General features: G+C 36.7%; 1 protein-coding gene across 2 annotated transcripts in view; it reads left to right on the plus strand.

Annotated features, from left to right (window-relative positions):
- LOC131969517 (unconventional myosin-Ic-like) overlaps window positions 1–21,465 on the plus strand; it is a 111,715-nt gene that overhangs the window by 72,727 nt on the left and 17,523 nt on the right. For both annotated transcript variants that reach the window (XM_059330563.1, XM_059330564.1), the window contains 13 exons: window positions 673–788; window positions 3,690–3,888; window positions 5,050–5,130; window positions 5,810–5,989; window positions 7,671–7,769; window positions 9,171–9,281; window positions 11,370–11,441; window positions 11,645–11,764; window positions 14,248–14,321; window positions 16,969–17,074; window positions 19,375–19,455; window positions 20,067–20,158; window positions 21,186–21,280. In XM_059330563.1, coding sequence (XP_059186546.1) covers window positions 673–788; window positions 3,690–3,888; window positions 5,050–5,130; window positions 5,810–5,989; window positions 7,671–7,769; window positions 9,171–9,281; window positions 11,370–11,441; window positions 11,645–11,764; window positions 14,248–14,321; window positions 16,969–17,074; window positions 19,375–19,455; window positions 20,067–20,158; window positions 21,186–21,280 — 1,426 coding nt within the window. The remainder of the gene's footprint in view (window positions 1–672; window positions 789–3,689; window positions 3,889–5,049; window positions 5,131–5,809; window positions 5,990–7,670; window positions 7,770–9,170; window positions 9,282–11,369; window positions 11,442–11,644; window positions 11,765–14,247; window positions 14,322–16,968; window positions 17,075–19,374; window positions 19,456–20,066; window positions 20,159–21,185; window positions 21,281–21,465) is intronic.

The following is a 21,465-nucleotide window of genomic DNA, read 5'->3' on the forward strand; positions in this document are numbered from 1 at the left end:
AAGATAAATGGTTGATAAATTAATAAAAAAAATATTTTGCAGGACATATTTGGCTATAAATTTGTATATTTGCATGTTTATATATATATGTGTGTGTGTATATGTGTGTGTGTGTGTGTGTGTGTGTGTGTGTGTATATATGTGTGTGTGTGTATATATATATATGTATATATGTGTGTGTGTGTGTATATATATGTATATATATGTGTGTATGCATGTATGTATATGTGTATGTATGTATGTATGTATGTATGTATGTATGTATGTATATATATATATATGTGTGTATGTATATGTGTGTGTGCATGTATGTATGTATATGTGTATATATATGTATATGCATGTATATATATATGTATGTATATATATATTTATATTTATTATGTATATGTATTCATAGGTTAGGATTAAATAGGGAAGCCTAGGCTGATTTATTAGCTAAAAATAACAAACAAATGTACATGTTTAAAAGAAAGACTTGAATCCATCAATGCTTGATGTGAACACAGACTCACTAACAGCTAATATGCAGCAGTAGGAAGGTGATGGAGTCACACAGTGTGTGTAAGACATTTGTCCCTGAATCTGATCATGTCTTAGTGTTCTCAGTCCTGTAGAGCAGGAACAAACCAGTCTTTGTCCTGTATGTGACCGTATGTTCCTCTCTACCAGACCTACATTGGGTCAGTGCTGGTGTCAGTTAACCCGTACAAAGAGCTGGAGATCTACACCAAGAACCACATGGAGCGATACCGTGGAGTCAACTTCTACGAGGTCTCACCACACATGTGAGTACAGAACCTGACACAGCCGGAAAGGGTTGTAACAGGATTTTATGTGAAAAATCACATCAATTAAAGTCACCAAACCAAAAATCTACATAATCCAACATCTTCCAGCAGGATTGTGTTCCAAAAGTGTGGAGACATAAGAGCATAAGCAACCAAGATAACAGGTTTCCCTAATGTTAGTGTGTATCAAGGTTATTATAGTTAACGAAAACTAACAAAATAACAAAAACTAGAATTGAAAAAACATTTTCGTTAACTGAAATAAAAATAAAAACGAGAGTTTTTAAAAAAACGATAACTAACTGAAACTGTATTTTGTGGTTACAAAACTAACTAAAACTAACTGAAATTATAGTGAAAATGTCCTTAGTTTTCGTCTTTGTCAACTTTTTCATACGTAATTCTTTTGGTTGATATGAAATCTATTTCATCTATCTGGTTGTATGACTTAATAAACTTATTGGGGCTGAGATGGATCAGACAAAGGAAATAAAGGAAACATTTATTGTGACCTTATTGAATCTGGCACCCAAAAAATACCCCATTACAAAAAAACTAAAACTAACACTAAAACTAATAAAAACTAAACTAAAACTAAGCATTGTCCAAAAAATAAAAACTAATTAAAACTAATGAACTCACTCTGAAAACTAACTAAAACTAACTGAATTTGAAAACAAAAATTGACAACGAAATTAAAACTAAAACTAATGAAAAATAGACCTGGTGAAGAGGAGCTGCTGAAGTTCAAAGCAGCATCAGAATGAGGAAGAAAGGTGATTTAAGTGTCTTTGAACGTGCCATGGTTGTTGGTGTGAGTATTTCACCAACTGCTGATCTACCAACCATCTCTAGGGTTTACAGAGAATGGTCCCAAAAAGAGAAAATCTCCAGAGAGCCTTGATGCTTGTTGATGCCAGAGGTCAGAGGAGAATGGAGACTGGTTCAACAGGAACTCTAATAACCACTGGTTACAACCAAGGTCTGACAAGACCATCTCTGAACCACAACACCTCCAACCTTGGAGCAGATGAAGACCACACCACCACTTTATTACCTTTATTACCTTACTAGATAATAAAGTGGCCGGTGAGTCTACACGAAAGCTGGGAGAAATGATTCATTGCACCTCTTTGCTATTACGGGTGAAATATATTTCTTTTTCTGATTGGCCCAAACTTTGAAAGCCTAATTTCTGGTGGACAGCTTGTTTACTGTTGCCTTGTTTTTGCTCCAACACTAAAAGAAGGAGTCTGTTGAGGCTTTTTAAACCTAGGATGACATAATATTTGCTGCACCAGCCTTCTACATGTTGTCACAGTGTTTATGTGTAGAGCGCGTGGGAATATTTGTGTCACTCTCTCAGACGGACGGCTACGTAATGCTCTCATGGTCTGACTGTCCTTTTCTCTACCAGTCAGACTGTTTGCCAGACGTCATGGCATGAAGCAGAGTATTTGTTTGATTGGTTGCCACAGGAATGGTCAGGGAATTCCCTAGTGAATCCTCCCAGACTCCATAGGTCAGCTACTAAACAATCATGTGCATTATGGAGACTTGAAGAGGCGTCATCGAAACATTTCAGACTCCCTCACTAGCTCTTTCTATCTGCTCTAACTGCTGGTGTGTTTTTTTCTCTCTTTACTTCAGCACTTGCACTTAGAGCCAAATGTTTTTGCTCTCTCTGAGTGGAAAGAAAGATGTGCTTTGGCAAGTAGATGTGGAGGGTTGGAGAGAGAAAGTAGGAGGGAGAGGTGGAAAGAAAAGTAAGCAAATGATGGTACCAGGCAAGAGATTTCCTCCCTGAAGAGGGAATTCCTCTGACCTGAACCTGACCCCCTCCCCAACACCATGCAGTACACACACAGAGTATGATGCCACAGTGTGTTTTTTATCTTCCAGCAATTAGTGTCAAAAATGTGTCCAAACAGGCTGAAACAACATTACAGTGCTGATAGGAGCATCAGGCTGACAAATGATACTGTAACTAAAACAGGCTGTGCTCCACTCTGGGCTTTATGATTCATACTGGAGTCTTTCCATGTTCACACACTACGGGAGGCTATCACATGTGACATCCACACTCAACTTTTCCAAGAGATCTGGCTATTTTTTCAGCACACTGTGCACCCTACACTGGATATTTTCTCTTTTTGGGACCATTCTCTGTAAACCCTAGAGATGGTTGGTAGATCAGCAGTTTGTCAAATACTCACACCAACAACCATGCCACATTCAAAGTCACTTAAACCACCTTTCTTCCTCATTCTGATGCTGCTTTGAACTTCAGCAGCTCGTCTTCACCAGGTCTACATGTCTGAATGCATTGAGTTGCTACAAAATAATGGGAAAAAAGTCAGTCATGAGAGTCAAGTCAAGTCAAAATCATGAAGAAAAGGTCAAAATAAGAAGAAAAAAGTCAAAGGCAAGAGAAAAAAGTCTTAATTAGAAAAAAAAGTCAAAGTCACAAAAACAAGTCAAAATAACGAGAAAATAGTCAAAATAACAAGAAAAAAGTTGTTGTCAAGAAAAAAAAGTCAAAATGGAAGAAAAAAGTCGAAATCACGAAAAAAAGTCAGAATAATGAGAAAAAAAGTCGAAGTCACAAGAAAAAAGTCAAAATGAGAAAAAAAAGTTGAAGCCACGAAGAAAATGTCAAAATGAGAAGAAAAAAGTCGAAATCACGAGAAATAATTCGAAATGAGAAAAAAAAAGTCGGAAGTCCAAATAGCGAGAAAATAGTCAAAATAACAAAGTGAGTGGCTCATTAGATATCTGTGTTAACGTGCAGTTGAACAGGTGTACCTAATAAAGTGGCCTTTTTCAGTCACACGTTCTATCTAGAGCATTCTCTTAAACCTTCTAAACGTCTTGCTGTCTCTCACTCCACTCCTCCAGCTACGCAGTGGCAGACAACTCCTACCGCTCCATGAGGACGGAGAGAAAGGACCAGTGCATCCTGATCTCCGGGGAGAGCGGCGCTGGGAAGACGGAGGCGTCCAAGAAGATCCTGCAGTACTACGCCGTCACCTGTCCAGCCAGCGACCAGGTGCAGACCGTCAAAGACCGCCTGCTGCAGTCCAACCCCGTGCTGGAAGTAAGAGCCACGGCACTTCATTCAGTCTGTCGACTTAAATCTGTCATCCTCATGTTGTTGTGTTCTTATAGATCAGGGATGGGCAACTTAATTGCTGCAGGGGGCAACAGTTTTTCATGGACACTACCACAGGGCCACATATAGGACCGTGCACTTAACCAGATATGATAAAAGTGCAATTTTAAATATGTTTACAGTGCAGTAACTTAACATATTTCATGCTCAAATGCATGTATATCAGGATAAATGGGAATACAAAAGGTTTGAAGCTAATAAAAAATAACCACTTACTGTGATTTATTTTTTATCAGTGCAGTTTTATCAGACCAACATTAATTGCAAGAAGTAATTTTGTGCATTTCTGCAGTGCACTTTTAAGATTTCATGCTCAAATGCATGTAGTTGTACTGAGGGCCACTTCAAGTGAGGGTGCGGGCCGTATGCGGCCCCCGGGCCTCCAGTTGCCCATCCTTGTACACATGCAGCTTTCAAAATAAGAGCACAGATAATCCACCACAGAATTTACAAGAAGACTGTCAAAATAAGATGCCTTAAATAAAACATACAAGAACCTTTATTCTCCTTTACTAAATGTCATTAAAATATGCCCCCGAAACCCCTAAATGGTTATTTTTTATTATTTGCTCATACTCTCAAACTCAAACTGTTGAGATTTGCACTTCAAACTACATGTTAGATTTTTAATTATTCATACAGACTAAAAAAAAATCATGTTTTCTATATCTTTTTAAGTATTTCCTAATATCGTCAAGAATATCGTTATCGCAAAAATAGCCTGAAGTATCGTGATATTCTTTTAGGGCCATATCGCCCAGCCACCCCTACCCAGACATCATTTTCAAGCTGAAACTGTTTTGTGCAGGACTGTAAAGAATGTGTGTGATTGTTTCTGTGTTTTTGGAGAATCTGGAGGTGTGTAAACGCTTGTTGAGACGTCTGACTCGTCTCTGCCAGATGCTCTCCAGATGTGTCTGTGCTACTGTCCTGGACAAACACTGCAGGGACTCTAATCCTGTGTCTTTCTCTGCTTCCTGCTCCTCTTTATCACACGTTTTCTCTCTGTTCCTGTTATCTCCCTACCTCCTCATCTGTCAATCATCACTCCTCTCCTCTCTTCATCCCACTCTATCCTCTCTCCAGGCCTTCGGCAATGCCAAGACGTTGCGTAACGACAACTCGAGCCGATTTGGCAAGTACATGGACATTCAGTTTGACTTCAAGGTGAGTAGGACAGTGTGATTTACACTGGCAGCTACTTTACGCAACAGTTAGCACTGTCTAACAAGTCTCTCTGAGAGGAAGCAGAACATTGCAAGAACAAATTGTTATCTCAACAGTTTGATAACCAAACTTCTCTGCAATTTGATTTTCTCTTCGTTTAATTACTCACATTCTCCTTCCTGTCTCCCTTTTTTGTGGGTCTAAAAGCATCTTTGATGTTGTGGGAACTGATGTTTTTTTTTGAGACAAGATATCAATTTTAGAGAGCAAAACTTCAGAAATTGAAACACGTATATGTGGACAGATGAAGTGATTTTTCAAGCAAGAACAAATTGTTATCTCAACAGTTTGATAACCAAACTTCTCTGCATTTTGATTTTCTCTTCGTTTAATTACTCACATTCTCCTTCCTGTCTCCCTTTTATGTGGGTCTAAAAGCATCTTTGAAGTTGTGGGAACTGATGCTAGTTTTTTGAGACAAGATATCAATTTTAGAGAGCAAAACTTGATTTTCTCTTCGTTTAATTACTCACATTCTCCTCCCTGTCTCCCTTTTTTTGTGGGTGCACAAAATGTGTTATGCAATACAAAATCCTGCATGTTATATAAACCTCAGTACCCCAGCCTCACCCTCTCCTCCTCCTCCCCCCTCCCTCCCTGGCCTTTATCCCGTCGGCAGGGCGCCCCAGTCGGAGGCCACATCATCAACTACCTGCTGGAAAAGTCCAGGGTGGTCCACCAGAACCACGGGGAGAGGAACTTCCACATCTTCTATCAGCTGATCGAGGGCGGGGAGGAGGACCTGCTGAGACGCCTGGGCCTGGAGAGGAACCCTCAGCAGTACCAGTACCTGGTCAAAGTAAGTATCCACACTGCAAAAAGAAGAAAAAAAGTACAAAAATTATGTGTATTTTGCTTAACCCTCTGGAGTCCATGAAAAGACCTGCATATTACTTCTTCATGACGCGAAAACATAAAAATGAAGCAACGTCGAGTTTTGCCATCAGCTTCCCTCTAAAGTTCTGGCTTGAAACTACATGCCAGATTTTTTTTTTTTGATGATATTCAGCCAAGTAAAACCGGAGATATTGTCAAATATGTTTAGTATAAAATATTGAACTAGATATTATCCTCATTTTACCTCTTATATGTTATACATGCAACCTGTATTCATATTTGCGATATTTAAAATTCTGTGTTTTGAAACATAACTTTCAAGATCGGCTAACTGATGCTAGCGGCGCTGCTTGTTACAGCTACAAGAGTAGCCATTAGCTTATCAATGCTAACTCAAAATTGTGGTCGCAACATTAGCTGACATTTCATAGCGGCGTTATAATCGTGCCAATTCAGCACATTGCAGAAGTTAGCAGAAGTAAGGATTAAAAGTTATTACAAGGTAAAATTATAAGTTAGTACAACTTACAGTTGAGTTGACAAAAATCAGAATTCAGAGTTGAGCAAACTCAAAAACAAAACTTAAAATATTTAGTTTAATTGTCCAACTTAAAAGTTTGTTGCCTTGAAATTTTGAGTTCATCCAACTTTTCTTTTTTTGCAGTGTGGTTAAAACACTCTTGCTTTTTTTGGGCTCCAGAGGGCTCCCTGCAACACTGACCTTATGTAGACATCACATGTGTGAATAGAGCAGGTTTAGTGTCTGGAGAATTCAAAGCGAGCAAGGTGTTGATGATGTTTCTGTCATGGCACTGATGTGGAAAAAGTGAAGAATACAAACATCCAAGTGTGAAGAAGAAGGGTCATTTGCACAAAGATGTCTTATATTCTAGTAAGCAAAGGGTGGTTACTTTGAGGAATCTAAAATATAAGACATGTTTTCAGTTATTTCACACTTTTTTGTTAAGTACATAATTCCACATGTGTTCATTAATAGTTTTGATGAATCTACAATGTAAATAGTCATGAAAATAAAGAAAACGCATTGAATGAGAAGGTGTGTCCAAACTTTTGGCCTGTACTGTATATCAGATTTTTTCTTTAATGGTTCGTAAACCTGCAACAATATCGATTAATGGTTAAATCTCAATGAAGTCTTGTCCAGCCACACCTTCAGCTCTGGAGGGAAACCTCTAGATGAATATAAATGATCTGTAAATACTGCAGGGAAGGTGTGATAAATCCTCCCCAGCCCTCCCGTCCTGTCATAAGTCATAGGTCTGTACTGTGGTGTGTGTGTGTGTGTGTGTGTGTGTTTGTGTGTGTGTGTCCCAGTGGGAGTTCTGGTTAATAGGCTCAGTTGGAGACTCTCAGTGCTGTGAGAAGAGCTTTCCTCAGGGGGGGAAATCTGCCTTAAGGCACTTGCTGAACCTTCCTCTCGATAAACACACACACACACACACACACACACGCACACCAACAGCCACTGAGCAAAAACACCTCATGTTTGTTTGTGTAAATAGGTGTTAACATCACATTTCCCTTGCATGTTAACACCTATTTACACATCACTGACTTCACAACTTTACGAGGAAATTAAAGGGCTGAAGTAGATGTTAATGATGTATTTGTGTTTCCCAAAGGGTAACTGTCCCAAAGTGAGCTCCATCAACGATCGAAGTGACTGGAAGCTGGTGAGGAAGGCCTTGACTGTGATCGGTTTCAACGAGGACGACGTGGAGGTAAATCACACCCGGCATGCAGTGATGGAAGAAGTATTGAGATCCTTTACTGCAGTAAAAGTACTAATACCTCACTGAGAAATGACTCCACTGCAAGTAAAAGTCCTGCATTCAAAATTTACTGAGGAAAAAATCAGCATCAAAATGTACTTAAAGTATCAAAAGTAAAGTACTCATTATGCAGAATGGACCCACAGTGTTGGTAACACTTTACAATAACCATCATTTAGAAACGGTAAACAAATAGTTTATTTGCAAACCAACAGGTGGTGCCAAGGCCAACAAATGATCTTTATATTTACACAATAACACTGGTGGTCACTTTGGCCCATATCATTTCCTGTTATAGACTGACCCCGGCCCCCCATCACAGAAAGAAAAGCTGATGTGGCCTCCATCGAAAAAAGTTTGGGGACCCCTATACGGTGCAACAACAAATCAAAAAACACAACAACAAAACAGAAAACACATCAACAAATCAAAAAACACAACGGCAAATCAAAAAACACAACAACAAATCAAAAAACACAGCGGCAAATCAAAAAACACAACAACAAATCAAAAAACACAACAACAAAACAGAAAACACAACGGCAAATCAAAAAACACAACAAATCGTTTCTGTTTTGCTGTTGTGTTTTTTGATTTGTTGTTGTGTTTTTTGATTTGTTGTTGTGTTTTCTGTTTTGTTGTTGTGTTTTCTGATTTGCCGTTGTGATTTGCACTTCAGGGCCACCGTACCCCTGCTCTAAAGTGTACTTAAGTACAGTACTTGAATAAATGTACTTAGTTACCTTCCACCACTGCTGACATGTTTGTCATCAGTGTGGGAGGTGTAAACTTTTAGCAACAAAGCAGGTGGAACCTCTAAAGGCTTTACGAAGCTTACACACAAAATATGTTGCATTTTCTCTGTTATAAGTTTGTCTGAGGTAAACCTCAAGGAACTTACTGGCCATACAACACAGGTTTTACTATGAACAGTGAACAGTCCTCAGGGCACGGAGCCTGTTTCTCTTTCAGACTTGCTCTGTGGAAGTTTGAGAAGTGTTAGCTGTGTGTGTTATTATATGGTGAGAACTTATTTGTACTCAGCGTGGGAGTCTTCCTACATGCTCAAAAGTCTGGGCTTGCGTCCAGAGATTTTAAGATCTCACGCTGCTTATGGAGTGGAGAGCAGGTGTGAGTTTGTGCAACTCTACTTGCACATTTCTAAACTCCTATCCTGTTCAATTCTTAACCTAATTTCAATCAAAGACACCCTTATCTGCAAAGTCGGCCATAAAGATAAAGCCTGGGCAGTAACTAGAGATTCTCTTATCGTGCTGCAGCCTCTCATCTCTTTACCTTTGTTCTCCTGTTTGTAACTATTTATCCTCCCTCTCCGTTTTCTCTCTGTAGGAGTTGTTGAACATAATTGCCAGTGTGCTGCACCTGGGCAACGTGCAGTACGACGGGGAAGAAGGCAACGCCAGAATCACTTCTGACACACAGATAAAGTACCTGGCCAGGGTAAGCTGCTGCACCGAGCATGCTCACAAACACTCAGAAACACTCAGATGGGATTTAAAAATAAAAAAGCCTGGGCTGTCTTAGAATTCCTCTTAGGAACGGCACAGAGAGTTATTTATGAAGCTTCCTACACTTTCCTTTCAGCGAGGAGAGGGGGCAACGCTGCAAAGTACAAGTTATGATGATGCATTGTAGTTTTTCTGACAGTTAAACAAGAGTGAAAGTGGAAATACAGCAAACAGCATCATGCAGTAGGTGTTATGTACAAAGGTAAATCACTAAGTCAGAAGTTCCCAGAGGTTTTTGTCTAATGACTCCCTCTGTCAGAAGAACCCCTCCATCTACTATCAGTATCAGTAAGAATTCTACTCCTTAAAACATACTCCTTCTTTAGACACTTTATTTTTATTTTTACATTACATTTTATTGTATTTTATTGTATTTTTAATATTTTATTGCTTGAAGTATGCCTAGGTTGTTCTTTTTATTTAATTGTGTTGTCATTGTCTCTGTGTGTAATGCTGCTGCTACACTGTAATTTCCCAGCTTGGGATAAATAAAGTCTATCTATCTATCTATCTATCTATCTATCTATCTATCTATCTATCTATCTATCTATCTATCTATCTATCTATCTATCTGTATATACAACAGTGACAGCATGTACCAAGTACTTACAAAGAAATTAAAGAAATTAAAGGAAAGATTAAGAGACATAATTATAGGGCTGCAACTAACGATTATTTTCATTATTGATTCATCTCTCGATTATTTAAACCATTAATCGATTAGTTGTTTGGTCAATAAAATGTATAAAAATATCAATCAGTGTTTCCCAAACCACAAGATGACGTCCTCAAATCTCTTGTTTTGTCCACAAACCAAAGAGATATTCAGTTTATTGTCATAAAGGAACAAAGAAACCAGAAATATTCACATTGAAGAAGCTGAAATCAGAGAATTTGGACTTATTGTCTTTAAAAAACTGCTCAAACCAATTATTAGATTATCAAAATAGTTGACGATTAATTTAATAATGTATTATTGTTCGATGAATTGATTAATTGTTGCAGCTCTACAAAATTATCTTTAAAAAAGTGAGTATAACAAATTAAGCTTCAAATCAGGCGATTGCACAACAGAACTATAATAAGTAAACAGGTCAAATTATTTATCAGACAAAAAGGAAAGTGCCTTGTTTTAAGAGTTAATTTCTTATTTTAAGCGTTCAACATGCTTATTTCTAGATTTAATAATCTTAATTTAAGAAATCTTGTCAAGGTTAATTATCTGTCCATGCAGCAAGATCATTTCCCTCAGATTTAGTGTTTTTATCTTGTTTTTAGACACACCTTTTTTGCAGTGTATATCCTACACATCTTGGAAACACATGCACTTAAATAGTTATGTGACACTTACAGGGTTCGTACGGTCATGAAAAACCTTGAAAAGTTATGGAAATTGAAAATGCAATTTCTAGGTCCTTGAAAAGTTATTGAAAAATAAAATCCTCTGTAAGGTTTTGGAAAAGTCATTGAAATATTGCTGGATAATATTTAGAATGTGTAAAATAGGCCTATTAAAAATAATATAATAATCCTTATACTGTAGTTTTAGGAGTACTTTTGGTACCTTTAATTGTCAAAAAATAAAATAAAAATTAATAAAATTTCAGTCAGAAGATTTTTTTTAGCTTTGATCCATATAAATGTGTGTTAATAAGAATTAAATTAAATCAGTTCAATCAGTTGCAATTAAAACATAGCAAGGTGTATCAAATGTGTCTGTGGTTTGATTTAGAGGCACCGACTATAGTGGTCCGACTGAAATGCGTTAATTTTTTGGTCTGGAAAATTCATTGAAAGGTTATGGAGAAGTCATTGAAAAGAAGAAAAAGAAAAAAGTGTACGAACCCTGCTCTTAGAAACTTCCCCCATTCCTTCCTGCCCCAATTTTCCAATTAAATATGAAACAGAACGAAGAGATTGTAATCCCAGGATGTCACAGCTGCTCAGCGGCATGACGTGACATCATTTATTTGTCATTGGTTGTGCCGTGGTGCATGCTAATGTTGTTATGCTTTTCCAGTTGTTAGGAGTGAATGGGGCAGTGCTGACGGAGGCACTCACACACAAGAAGATAATTGCCAAGGGAGAGGAGGTAGGTTTGGATACACACTCTCATTGTAGCGCAAGAGTGTGATAAGCATTTGTATACAAAGCTTTCCTGTCTGTGTAATGTCTGCTCTGCTCCAGTCTAATTATATTGTAACTCCTCTAACCCCATGTTACTCTGTTATTGTCTGTCTTTGCCTGTGTGTGTGTGTGTGTGTGTGTGTGTGTGTGTGTGTGTGTGTTCATCAGCTGATGAGCCCACTGAACCTAGAACAAGCGTCATCAGCTCGGGATGCTTTGTCCAAGGCGGTGTACGGACGCACCTTCACCTGGCTGGTTAACAAGATCAATGCTTCACTCACATACACGGTACTCACACACACACACACACACACACACACACACACACATACACATGCACGCACGCACGCACACACACACACACACACACACACACACACACACATACACACACACACACATACACACATGCACACACACGCACACATGCGCACACACACACGCACGCCCACACACGCACACACGCAGACACACACACACACACATGCACGCACACACACACACACACACGCACACACACGCACACACACATGCACACACATGCACACACACACACACACACACGCACACACACACATGCACATGCACACGCACATTCTTGCACTTCTGTCTTTGTGAGGGCCCTCATTGGAACAGTGAATTCTCTGCCAAGGTTATAATAGTTTTGGATTTTTCATTAGTTTTAGTTTTAATTTCGTTGTGAATTTTTGTTTTCAAATCCAGTTAGTTTTTGTTTTTTTCTGTGTTGTTTTCCATGAAAACAAACTGTTTTAATCATGAAATGAGTTACAAAATTAATCGGAAAATATAGTAAAGACATTGACAAGCGGAGAAATAATCATTTTAACCTGTACAAATCTCCAACTTTACATCTAGATACTCAACCAGCCTGAGGAAAAGAACAAGAATATGAATACCAAAAGTAAACTTACTTATTATGCAGAACAGCACATCTTTATTTATTTGCATATACTCTATGTATTGCTTAACATACTGCTGGTTAATCTGAATCTGCTATCTAACTAAAGCTGTCAAATAAAGTGGATCGATATGTAAAGTAGCAGAATCAAATCCAGTTGGTTTTAATTAGTTTTTAGGGTTGGTTTGCTAGTTTTAGTTTAGTATTTATTTTTTCAAATGCTTTAGTTTTAGTTTAGTTTTTATTAGTTGTAGTTTTTTTGTAATGGGGTATTTGTTGGGTGGGAGATTAAAAGAGGTCACAGTAAATTTTGCCTTTATTTCCTTTGTCTGATCCATCTTCATTATATATGAAAAAAGTTGACAAAGACGAAAACAAAGGATATTTTCACTATTTATTTTTTTAGTTAGTTTTAGTACGTTTTTTAACCACACAGTTTCAGTTAATTATCATTTTTTTTGTAACCTTAACCCTAAAACAAAGTCTTAAATCTAAAAAAAAAAAAGCCTTTAAAGAAGTGAGGACCGGCAGAAATGTCCTCACTTTGCAAACATGTCCTCACTATGTTGGTTAAAAACGTGTTCCGGTCCTCACTATGTAGGAAGTACAAGAACACACACACACACACACACACACACACACACACACACACACACACACACACACACACACACACAGAATCAGAAAGATCTTTATTGTATTTTTTTGGGTTTTGTTGACTCAGAAAGATAATAATTCTACTTGATGTTTATTATTGAGGTCATAGTGGGTGGTGGTGGTGTACTGGAGTGCATTATATTGACAGGTGTTCCTAATATTCTGGCACTACTATGTATGTTAATTGGGTGAACAAAAATATTGGAAACACCTCCTAATATAATGCAGTCCAGTTCAACTCTACTGCAAACTACAACCTCTATAATGAAGATATAGTTAAATGAATTATTGTATTATTGTAAAATTATTGCAGAATGTATGGATGTAGATGTTGTATTGGATCACATTAGGTTACACAAGTGGACCTAATAAAGTGACCAGTGGGTGTAATGTCCCAGTCAGAGCATGTTGAAGTCTCCCCTTCATTCTCTTACAGCACAGCTCCACCTTGTGGACATTAATGAAGCAAACATACACGACTGGTCAAAAGTTTTAGAACACACCAACTTTTCCAGAATTTAATTGAAAATGATGCAGTTTAATGTCTCAGTCTACTCTGAAATTAATGCACATTTAAAATTCTTTATTGAGCATGATAGTGTTTTGAAGATAAAAAAAAGATTCAAAATCACATTTTATGTTGAACTAAAGGACTAAAAAAAGACACAAAATGACCAAAAAAAGACACAAAATGACTAAAAAAAGACACAAAATGACCAAAAAAAAAAACACAAAATCACAAAAAAAGACACCAAAAGACACAAAATGACTTACAAAGACATGAAAAGAATTCAAAAATGGACAAAATAGCCCAAGACTCCATAGAGTTAAGTTGTTAACCCATTTCTTGTTCCCTGAAAAAGGCCTACTTGTATAATTCTGAAATGTACATTATTTTTCAGTTTTGGTTAAGCTTACCTTTTTTTATTTACCTCTGGCAGTTCACCACTTACCTTTGTACCCTTTCAAGCTGTTCATTTGACTTGAACTGCTTGAATTTCAATAAAAAACTGGAAAAATTGGGCTGTTCTAAAACTTTTGACCGGTAGTGTAAGTCAATATGTCACTGTATAATATCAACCAAATCTTATTCTTGTTTTTTGTTTTTCATCAATCATGATTTTTAAGTAAAATCCTCATTCTGAGACTTCCTGTGTATTGAGGTTTTCTCTGTTTTGTTGTGGTTCTGTAACAGGACGACTCCTACAAACATTACTCTGTCATCGGCCTGCTGGACATCTACGGCTTCGAGGTCTTCCAGAATAACAGGTACACTGCTGCTATTGTTTGTTTAAACCTTTGGCTCTTTAAAAGTGAACACAACTTTAGAGTATACATTCAGCTCAACATTTACATATCCATGTAAACCTGACAGTTATGGAACAAAAACTAATCCACATAATTTGATTTAAAAACATTCCTGGAAATTCCAGGTTCTTCCAGAGATTCAGCTGTGTCTCAGTTGGTTAGTGAGTAAACTGCAGATACTGAGATGCAGCTGGAATCTCCAGAAGTTGGCTAAGGGTAAAAAAGTTGACAAAGACGAAAAAGAAGGATATTTTCACCATTTATTTTTTTAGTTAGTTTTAGTACGTTTTTTAACCGCACAATACAGTTTCAGTGAATTATCATTTTTTTGTAACCTTAATCCTAAAACAAAGTCTTAAATCTCAAAAAAGCCTTTAAAGAAGTGAGGACCTGCAGAAATGTCCTCACTATGTTGGTTAAAAACATGTTCCGGTCCTCACTATGTAGGAAGTACAAGAACACACACACACACACACACACAGTCAAACTGCTATCTCTAAGGTCAGTTATTAAAGGTATTATTTCAAGCGGTTTACATGTATTAATGACTTTGTTTGGCCACTTTGTGAATGGACTGTAATGTAAGTGAGAAGCTCAGAACATCTTGGACTTTCTCAGTTGCTTTCTATATAAAGTACTCGGATCCTTTTTTGCTGGAAAAATCCAAATAATCTGACATTTACGTCATTATTGCTTCTCTTCAGCCCACTGTTCATTCATCCAGACTCCTGGAACTGATCTGGCTGCTAATTATCAGAGTGTAACATTTGCAAATGACTTTATTATCGTTATAGAGCAAACAGTTACAAGTAGCTGGCTCACCATGCCTTGTTTGCTCACTAATGTTTTTGCTTGCAGAATACTTTGTGTTGGGACATGTTAGTACATGAAAGCTCTGGTGCTTTACTTCTTCATGACGTCACAATGTAAAACCTTCAGCAGCGTGTTTCCTGCTGTCAGCTTCCCTCTAAAGCACTGGCTTCAAACTCCATGAGGCCAGTTTATGTTTGATGATGATAGGCCAAATAAAACCAGAGATAAGGTCAAATATATTTAGTATAAAATATAGAACTAGATGTTCTCCTTATCACATTTAAGCCGGGGAAGCATTATCGCATTTCTACCATCAATGCCAGGAAAGCGGATATGTCGTTTTGTAGTATTTGTCGTTTTTTCATCCTATTTTCGGTCTCTTGGCCAATGAAATGCATCAGAATACATGTGGGAGTGTCGCAATGCAACACGTTGATTTAAAAAAAGAAAAAAAAACTTGAAGGTTTGGACAAAAAACTCAACTTCTTATGAAAGCCACAGGTGTAAGCTCTCAAATACTTTTTGGATTTCATTTCTATCTGCTACAGAGGCTGAAAAATCTATTATTTAGTAGGAAGCGTTGACACTTCTGTTGAGTTTCAGAAAAACTTCAGGTTTTAGGCGGTTATATTATAATCGCTGAGAGGTTTTACGGGCATTTTTTTCCAGACGTTTTAGGCCTAAATGGGTTATTTTACCTCTTAGATGTTTTATTTATATCAAAACTCCTCATTGAGCATAAAAAAACATCAAATTTGAAGTCAGATTTTATTTTATTTTTTTGTTTCTTTCTTTTGTGTTCAAAATGTTAATCCAGTAAGTCAAAGTGAAAAACTAATTATCGGGTCATATAGGTGAGGTTGTGCATGGCAGGGTGAACAGTTTTTAAGAGGCAGAATGAAACGTACACATGTTTACACTGCAAAAAAGGTGTGTCTAAAAACACTAAATCTGAGGGAAATGATCTTGCTGCATGGACAGATAATTTCACTTGACAAGATTTCTTAAATTAAGATTATTAAATCTAGAAATAAGTAATAATATGTTGAACACTTAAAATGAGAAATTAACTCTTAAAACAAGATAAATTAAAGCTGCAAGCAGCGATGAACTGGCCCAAGCAGAGTGACCTGCAAATTATTTGTTTCTTATCAAGATAAAAAAAAAAAAAAGTGTAATTTTTTGGTCTTTTTGTGTCTTTTTTGGTCTTTTTTTTATCTTTTTTTTTTTTTTGTCTTTTTATGTCTTTTTTGTCATTTTACGTCTTGTTTCTTTTTTTGTAATTTTACGTCTTTTTGTGTCTTTTTTTGGTCATTTTGTGTCGTTTTACATCTTCTTTTGGTCACAAAATGACCAAAAAAGACAAAAAATGTACAAAAGAGATATATAAAAGCTGCAAGCAGCGATGAACTGGCCCGAGCAGAGTGACCTGCAAATTATTTGTTTCTTACCAAGATAAAAAAAACTTTAGATTTAGAAGTGTTAGATAATTTATCTTATTTATCTTGTTTTAAGAGTTAATTTCTTATTTTAAGCGTGCAACATGCTTATTTCTAGATTTAACAATCTTAATTTAAGAAATCTTCAAAAATCAAGTGAAATTATCTGTCCATGCAGCAAGATCATTTCCCTCAGATTTAGTGTTTTTATCTTGTTTTTAGACACACCTTTTGTGCAGTGTATATATTTATATATGGTATGAATTGTGGAAAGACCTGTATGTGTGTAATATTAGTCAAAAATAATCTAAATGAGTAAGAAAGCCAATAACATGTTTATGACCTTTTCGTTGCAGCTTCGAGCAGTTCTGCATCAACTACTGCAACGAGAAGCTGCAGCAGCTCTTCATCGAGCTCACCCTCAAGTCTGAGCAGGAGGAGTACGAGGCTGAAGGCATCACGGTCAGACTCCTCCACATGTTGCTGCTGCATTTACACACTGCAAAAAGTCAGATTAAATATCTTAGATCAAGGGGATAGATGCTTATTTTTTGTCTGATAAGACAGTTCTTGTTAGCAAGGTTATAATAGTTTTGGATTTTTCTTTAGTTTTAGTTTTAATTTCGTTGTCAATTTTTGTTTTCAAATTCAGTTAGTTTTAATTAGTTTTTAGAGTGAGTTTGCTAGTTTTGATTAGTTTTATTTTTTGGAAAATGCTTAGTTTTAGTTTAGTTTTTATTAGTTTTAGTGTTAGTTTTAGTTTTTTGTAATGGGGTATTTTTTGGGTGCCAGATTCAATAAGGTCACAATAAATGTTTCCTTTATTTCCTCTGTCTGATCCATCTCAGCCCCAATAAGTCTATTAAGTCATAAAACCAGATAGATGAAATTGATTTCATATCAACCAAAAAGGTTTATGTATAAAAAAAAGTTGTCAAAGACGAAAACTAAGGACATTTTCACTATAATTTTAGTTCGTTTTAGTTTTGTAACCACACAGTACAGTTTCAGTTAGTTATTGTTTTTTAAAAAACTCCCGTTTTAATTTTTATTTCAGTTAACAAAAATGTTTTTTCCATTCTAGTTTTCGTTATTTCATTAGTTTTCATTAACTATAATTACCTTGGTTGTTAGTCAGCATCTTTTATGTTCGACTGTTTCACTTGTTTTAAGTGTTTTGGTCCTTAATAATCTAAATCAGATATTACAGCTTGTTACTGAGATTTTATGACCTATATTGAGTAAATACATGCTGGAAACTAGAATATCAACAGTTACAAAGCTGTTTATCAACACTTACAAGTATAAAACTGCTATTTCAAAGTAATTATTTCTTATTTCAAGCATAACTAAGAAATCATAACTTTGACCTAATTTTACCTTTTCACATCCTTAAAACAAGCAGCCGGATGGAATCAATTGTTTTATTATCAATGAAACAATAGAAGTGTGTATTGTTGTGTAGTATGTATGTAATTAACTAGTAAATTGGCACATAGCTGTAAATTGACACTTGATATTTAAACATTTAACATGAAACATTTAACATTTAAGGACAATTTTTAAAAAAAAATCACTTTTTATTAGTTAGAATACACTAATTCGAAGGTATTTTTGGCTTCATTAAGATTAGATATTTAGGGACCGAGCACTAACAGTGTAATTGGTCCGTTTATTATTCTTATTCATCCCAAAAACTAAGCGCTAATTTGGAGCCTTTATCATATTCAAAAACTCCTCATTTTTGGAATTTACATACATCTCCGCTTAAATTTATGTATTCTAGTTTTACTTGTTTTGGAAAGTCTTGACAAGCCAAATTTTCTTGTTCCATTGGCAGATAATTTTGCTATTTTTAAGCAAAATACACCTAGTTTTTTTTACTTTTTTCTTCTTTTTTAGAGGTGGCTTTTTGCAGTTCCCTGTTATTTTCCTTCACCGGCTCCCTTGTTTTAATTTCACTTCCCTCCTCTGGTCCTATTAGTCTCTGTTCATCTTTATGGTGCTGTTTTCACCTTCCATCATCAGCCCTGTCCTCCCTCCGCTGAGGTTTAAGGCTCTGCAAAGTGCTCCTAATGTGATTGTGTTTGCAGTTTATTTTTCAATGTGAAATTTGTAATTGAATTTTTCACTCTGCTGGTTCACTGATGCTTTTACTTAAAGTGATTCGCAGTAAGTGCACATATTTTTAGAAGACGCTGCCCCCAATGGAAACTAACTTTGTTATGTTGTCTTTTATTTATTCACAGTTAAAGTCTCATAAGGAAATTACATGAAAGATGATATCTAATTTATAATCCCTCTTGAATGTTCTCCTTTGCCTTATTTATATTCATTTGATTTATACGGTTTTGTTTTTCTTCTTGGGAACAAGAGGTCGTTGTGTTCAGTCTAATATAAATGCAGTGGTCAGAGAGCAGGTTGTGGGAGAAACTTGGACTCTCCTCTCAAAGAGCCCATTATCAGGAAGACATCAGGGCCGTGGGCCGGCTCGCTGTCATCTCTGTGGAAATTATGTGACTGTTGGTGCAAACATAACCTGACCTGCAGCTCTGTGTTCATGTGTGTCCACATACAAGTGGGCGAGCAGCGTCTGTGCACCAGGATGCCTGAGATTCTGCAGATGATTGACATTATGGTCATTAAATACCAACTGTATCATGTTTACATTTATATAGTGGGCAAGATTTATGTCCCAGATGGTCCGGACAGTGAGATAATGATGTGATGTGTTTTTTCACATGGTGCTTGTGTGTTTGCAGTGGGAGCCGGTGCAGTACTTCAACAACAAGATCATCTGTGACCTGGTGGAGGAGAAGTTCAAAGGCATCATCTCCATTCTGGTGAGGAGACACAAAGACACAAAATGACCAAAAAAAGGAAACAAAATGACCAAAAAAAAGACACAAAATGACCAAAAAAAAGACAAAATGACTAAGAAAAGGAAACAAAATGACCAAAAAAGACACAAAATGGTCAAAAAAGACACAAAATGACCAAAAAAAGACACAAAATGACCAAAAAAAGACACAAAATGACAAAAAAAAACCCCGAAATGACAAAAAAAAGACACAAAATGACAAAAAAAAAACCCGAAATGACAAGAAAAAGACATGAAATGACCGAAAAGACTAAAACACATGAACACATGAACACTTTAACACAGTGGAGACAGAGCTGACTTGCAAAATAATTTGGCGACCCCCAAAAATCATCTCGCGACCCCAATTGGGGTCCCGACCCCAAGGTTGAGAATAGCTGCATTAGAGGAGCATCTAATGTCATCTGCATAATAATTTATGAAAGAACTGATTTGACCCCAGCACTGATTCATGCAAACTCTGCTTGGAGTATCAAGTGAATGTATCTGAGAGGGACGGTCCGTTAGGGGATCAGGTTTTTGCTTTTGTCAGAGTTTGACTGATTCGCTGCCCTTTTTGTCCTCCGATCACAGGATGAGGAGTGTCTTCGACCCGGAGACGCCAGCGATCTCACCTTCCTGGAGAAGTTGGAGGACATTGTGGGAGGACACGCACACTTTGTCACGTGAGTTTGATTCCCATTTTGTCTGGTTTAATGACTGCGGGGCCTCAAATATACCCAAAGCGACAGTGATTTTTGTCTTCCTTTTTTGGGATGTTGTGGGTGATATTTCAAAATAGAGACACAGAAAGCCCCAGTATCTTATTTTGCTACTTTCCCCTTTGTTTCAGGATACTCCCTGCTGAATGTTACGCTTGTGTAACTATTCATGTAATTGTAGTACCTCAAGATTTGCATTTTTTTAATTTTACCAGAAATATTTCCGCAAAAACTGTTTTGTTTTTTTAGCCCCTGAGACAAAAGCCTCCAACTTCAGGGTGTTTGTTTTCAGCTTGTTATTGTCAAACAGGAAATAAAAGAATAGAGAAAACTTAGCTGATATATGTACCAAGGCTATTATAGTTAACGAAAACTAACGAAATAACGAAAACTAGAATTGAAAAACATTTTCGTTAACTGAAATAAAAACAAGAGTTTTTAAAAAAATGATAACTAACTGAAACTGTATTGTGTGGTTACAAAACTAACTAAAATTATAGTGAAAAAGTCCTTCGTTTTGGTCTTTGTCAACTTTTTTCATACATAATCCAGTGTTTCTATTAGAAAAAGGATTCTGTTCGTGAACATGCAGGAACACATTGTAAATATGTTTACTGAGACTTGGATGTCTACACTCCAAACAAAATTGAAAACACCCAGAACTGTAAGAGTTAATAACCTTATTGGGGCTGAGATGGATAAACCAAAGGAAATAAAGGCAAAATTTATTATGACCTCTGTAAATCTTGCACCCAACACATAGCCCATTACAAAACAACTAAAACTTATAAAAACTAAACTAAAACTAAGCATTTAAAAAAAAAAAAACTAAACTAAAACTTGCAACCTAACTCTAAAAACTAATTAAAACGAACTGAATTTGAAAACAAAATTTCACAACAAAATTCAAACTAAAACTAATAAAAAATCCAAAACTATTCTAACCTTGATATGTACTGATGTATCCAATCCTGTGTGTGTTTTCCTCCAGTCACAAGCTGGCTGATGCAAAGACCAGGAAGGTGATGGGCCGCGATGAATTCAGACTGCTGCATTACGCTGGAGAAGTCAACTACAATGTCAACGGTATGTGTGTGTGTGTGTGTGTGTGTGTGTGTGTGTGTGTGTGTGTGTGTGTGTGTGCAGCAGTAAACACTGAACATATTGAAAGTGTTTGTCTTCTATTTGTCACTGCAAACAAGCAGAGGAAGCACAGCAGCAACACCAGTGTGACCTCAGACTAGTTTCCACTACTAAATACCATAATCATT

The sequence above is a fragment of the Centropristis striata genome, chromosome 4 (genome assembly GCF_030273125.1).
Source record: "Centropristis striata isolate RG_2023a ecotype Rhode Island chromosome 4, C.striata_1.0, whole genome shotgun sequence".
In the NCBI taxonomy this organism is placed as follows: Eukaryota; Metazoa; Chordata; class Actinopteri; order Perciformes; family Serranidae; genus Centropristis; species Centropristis striata.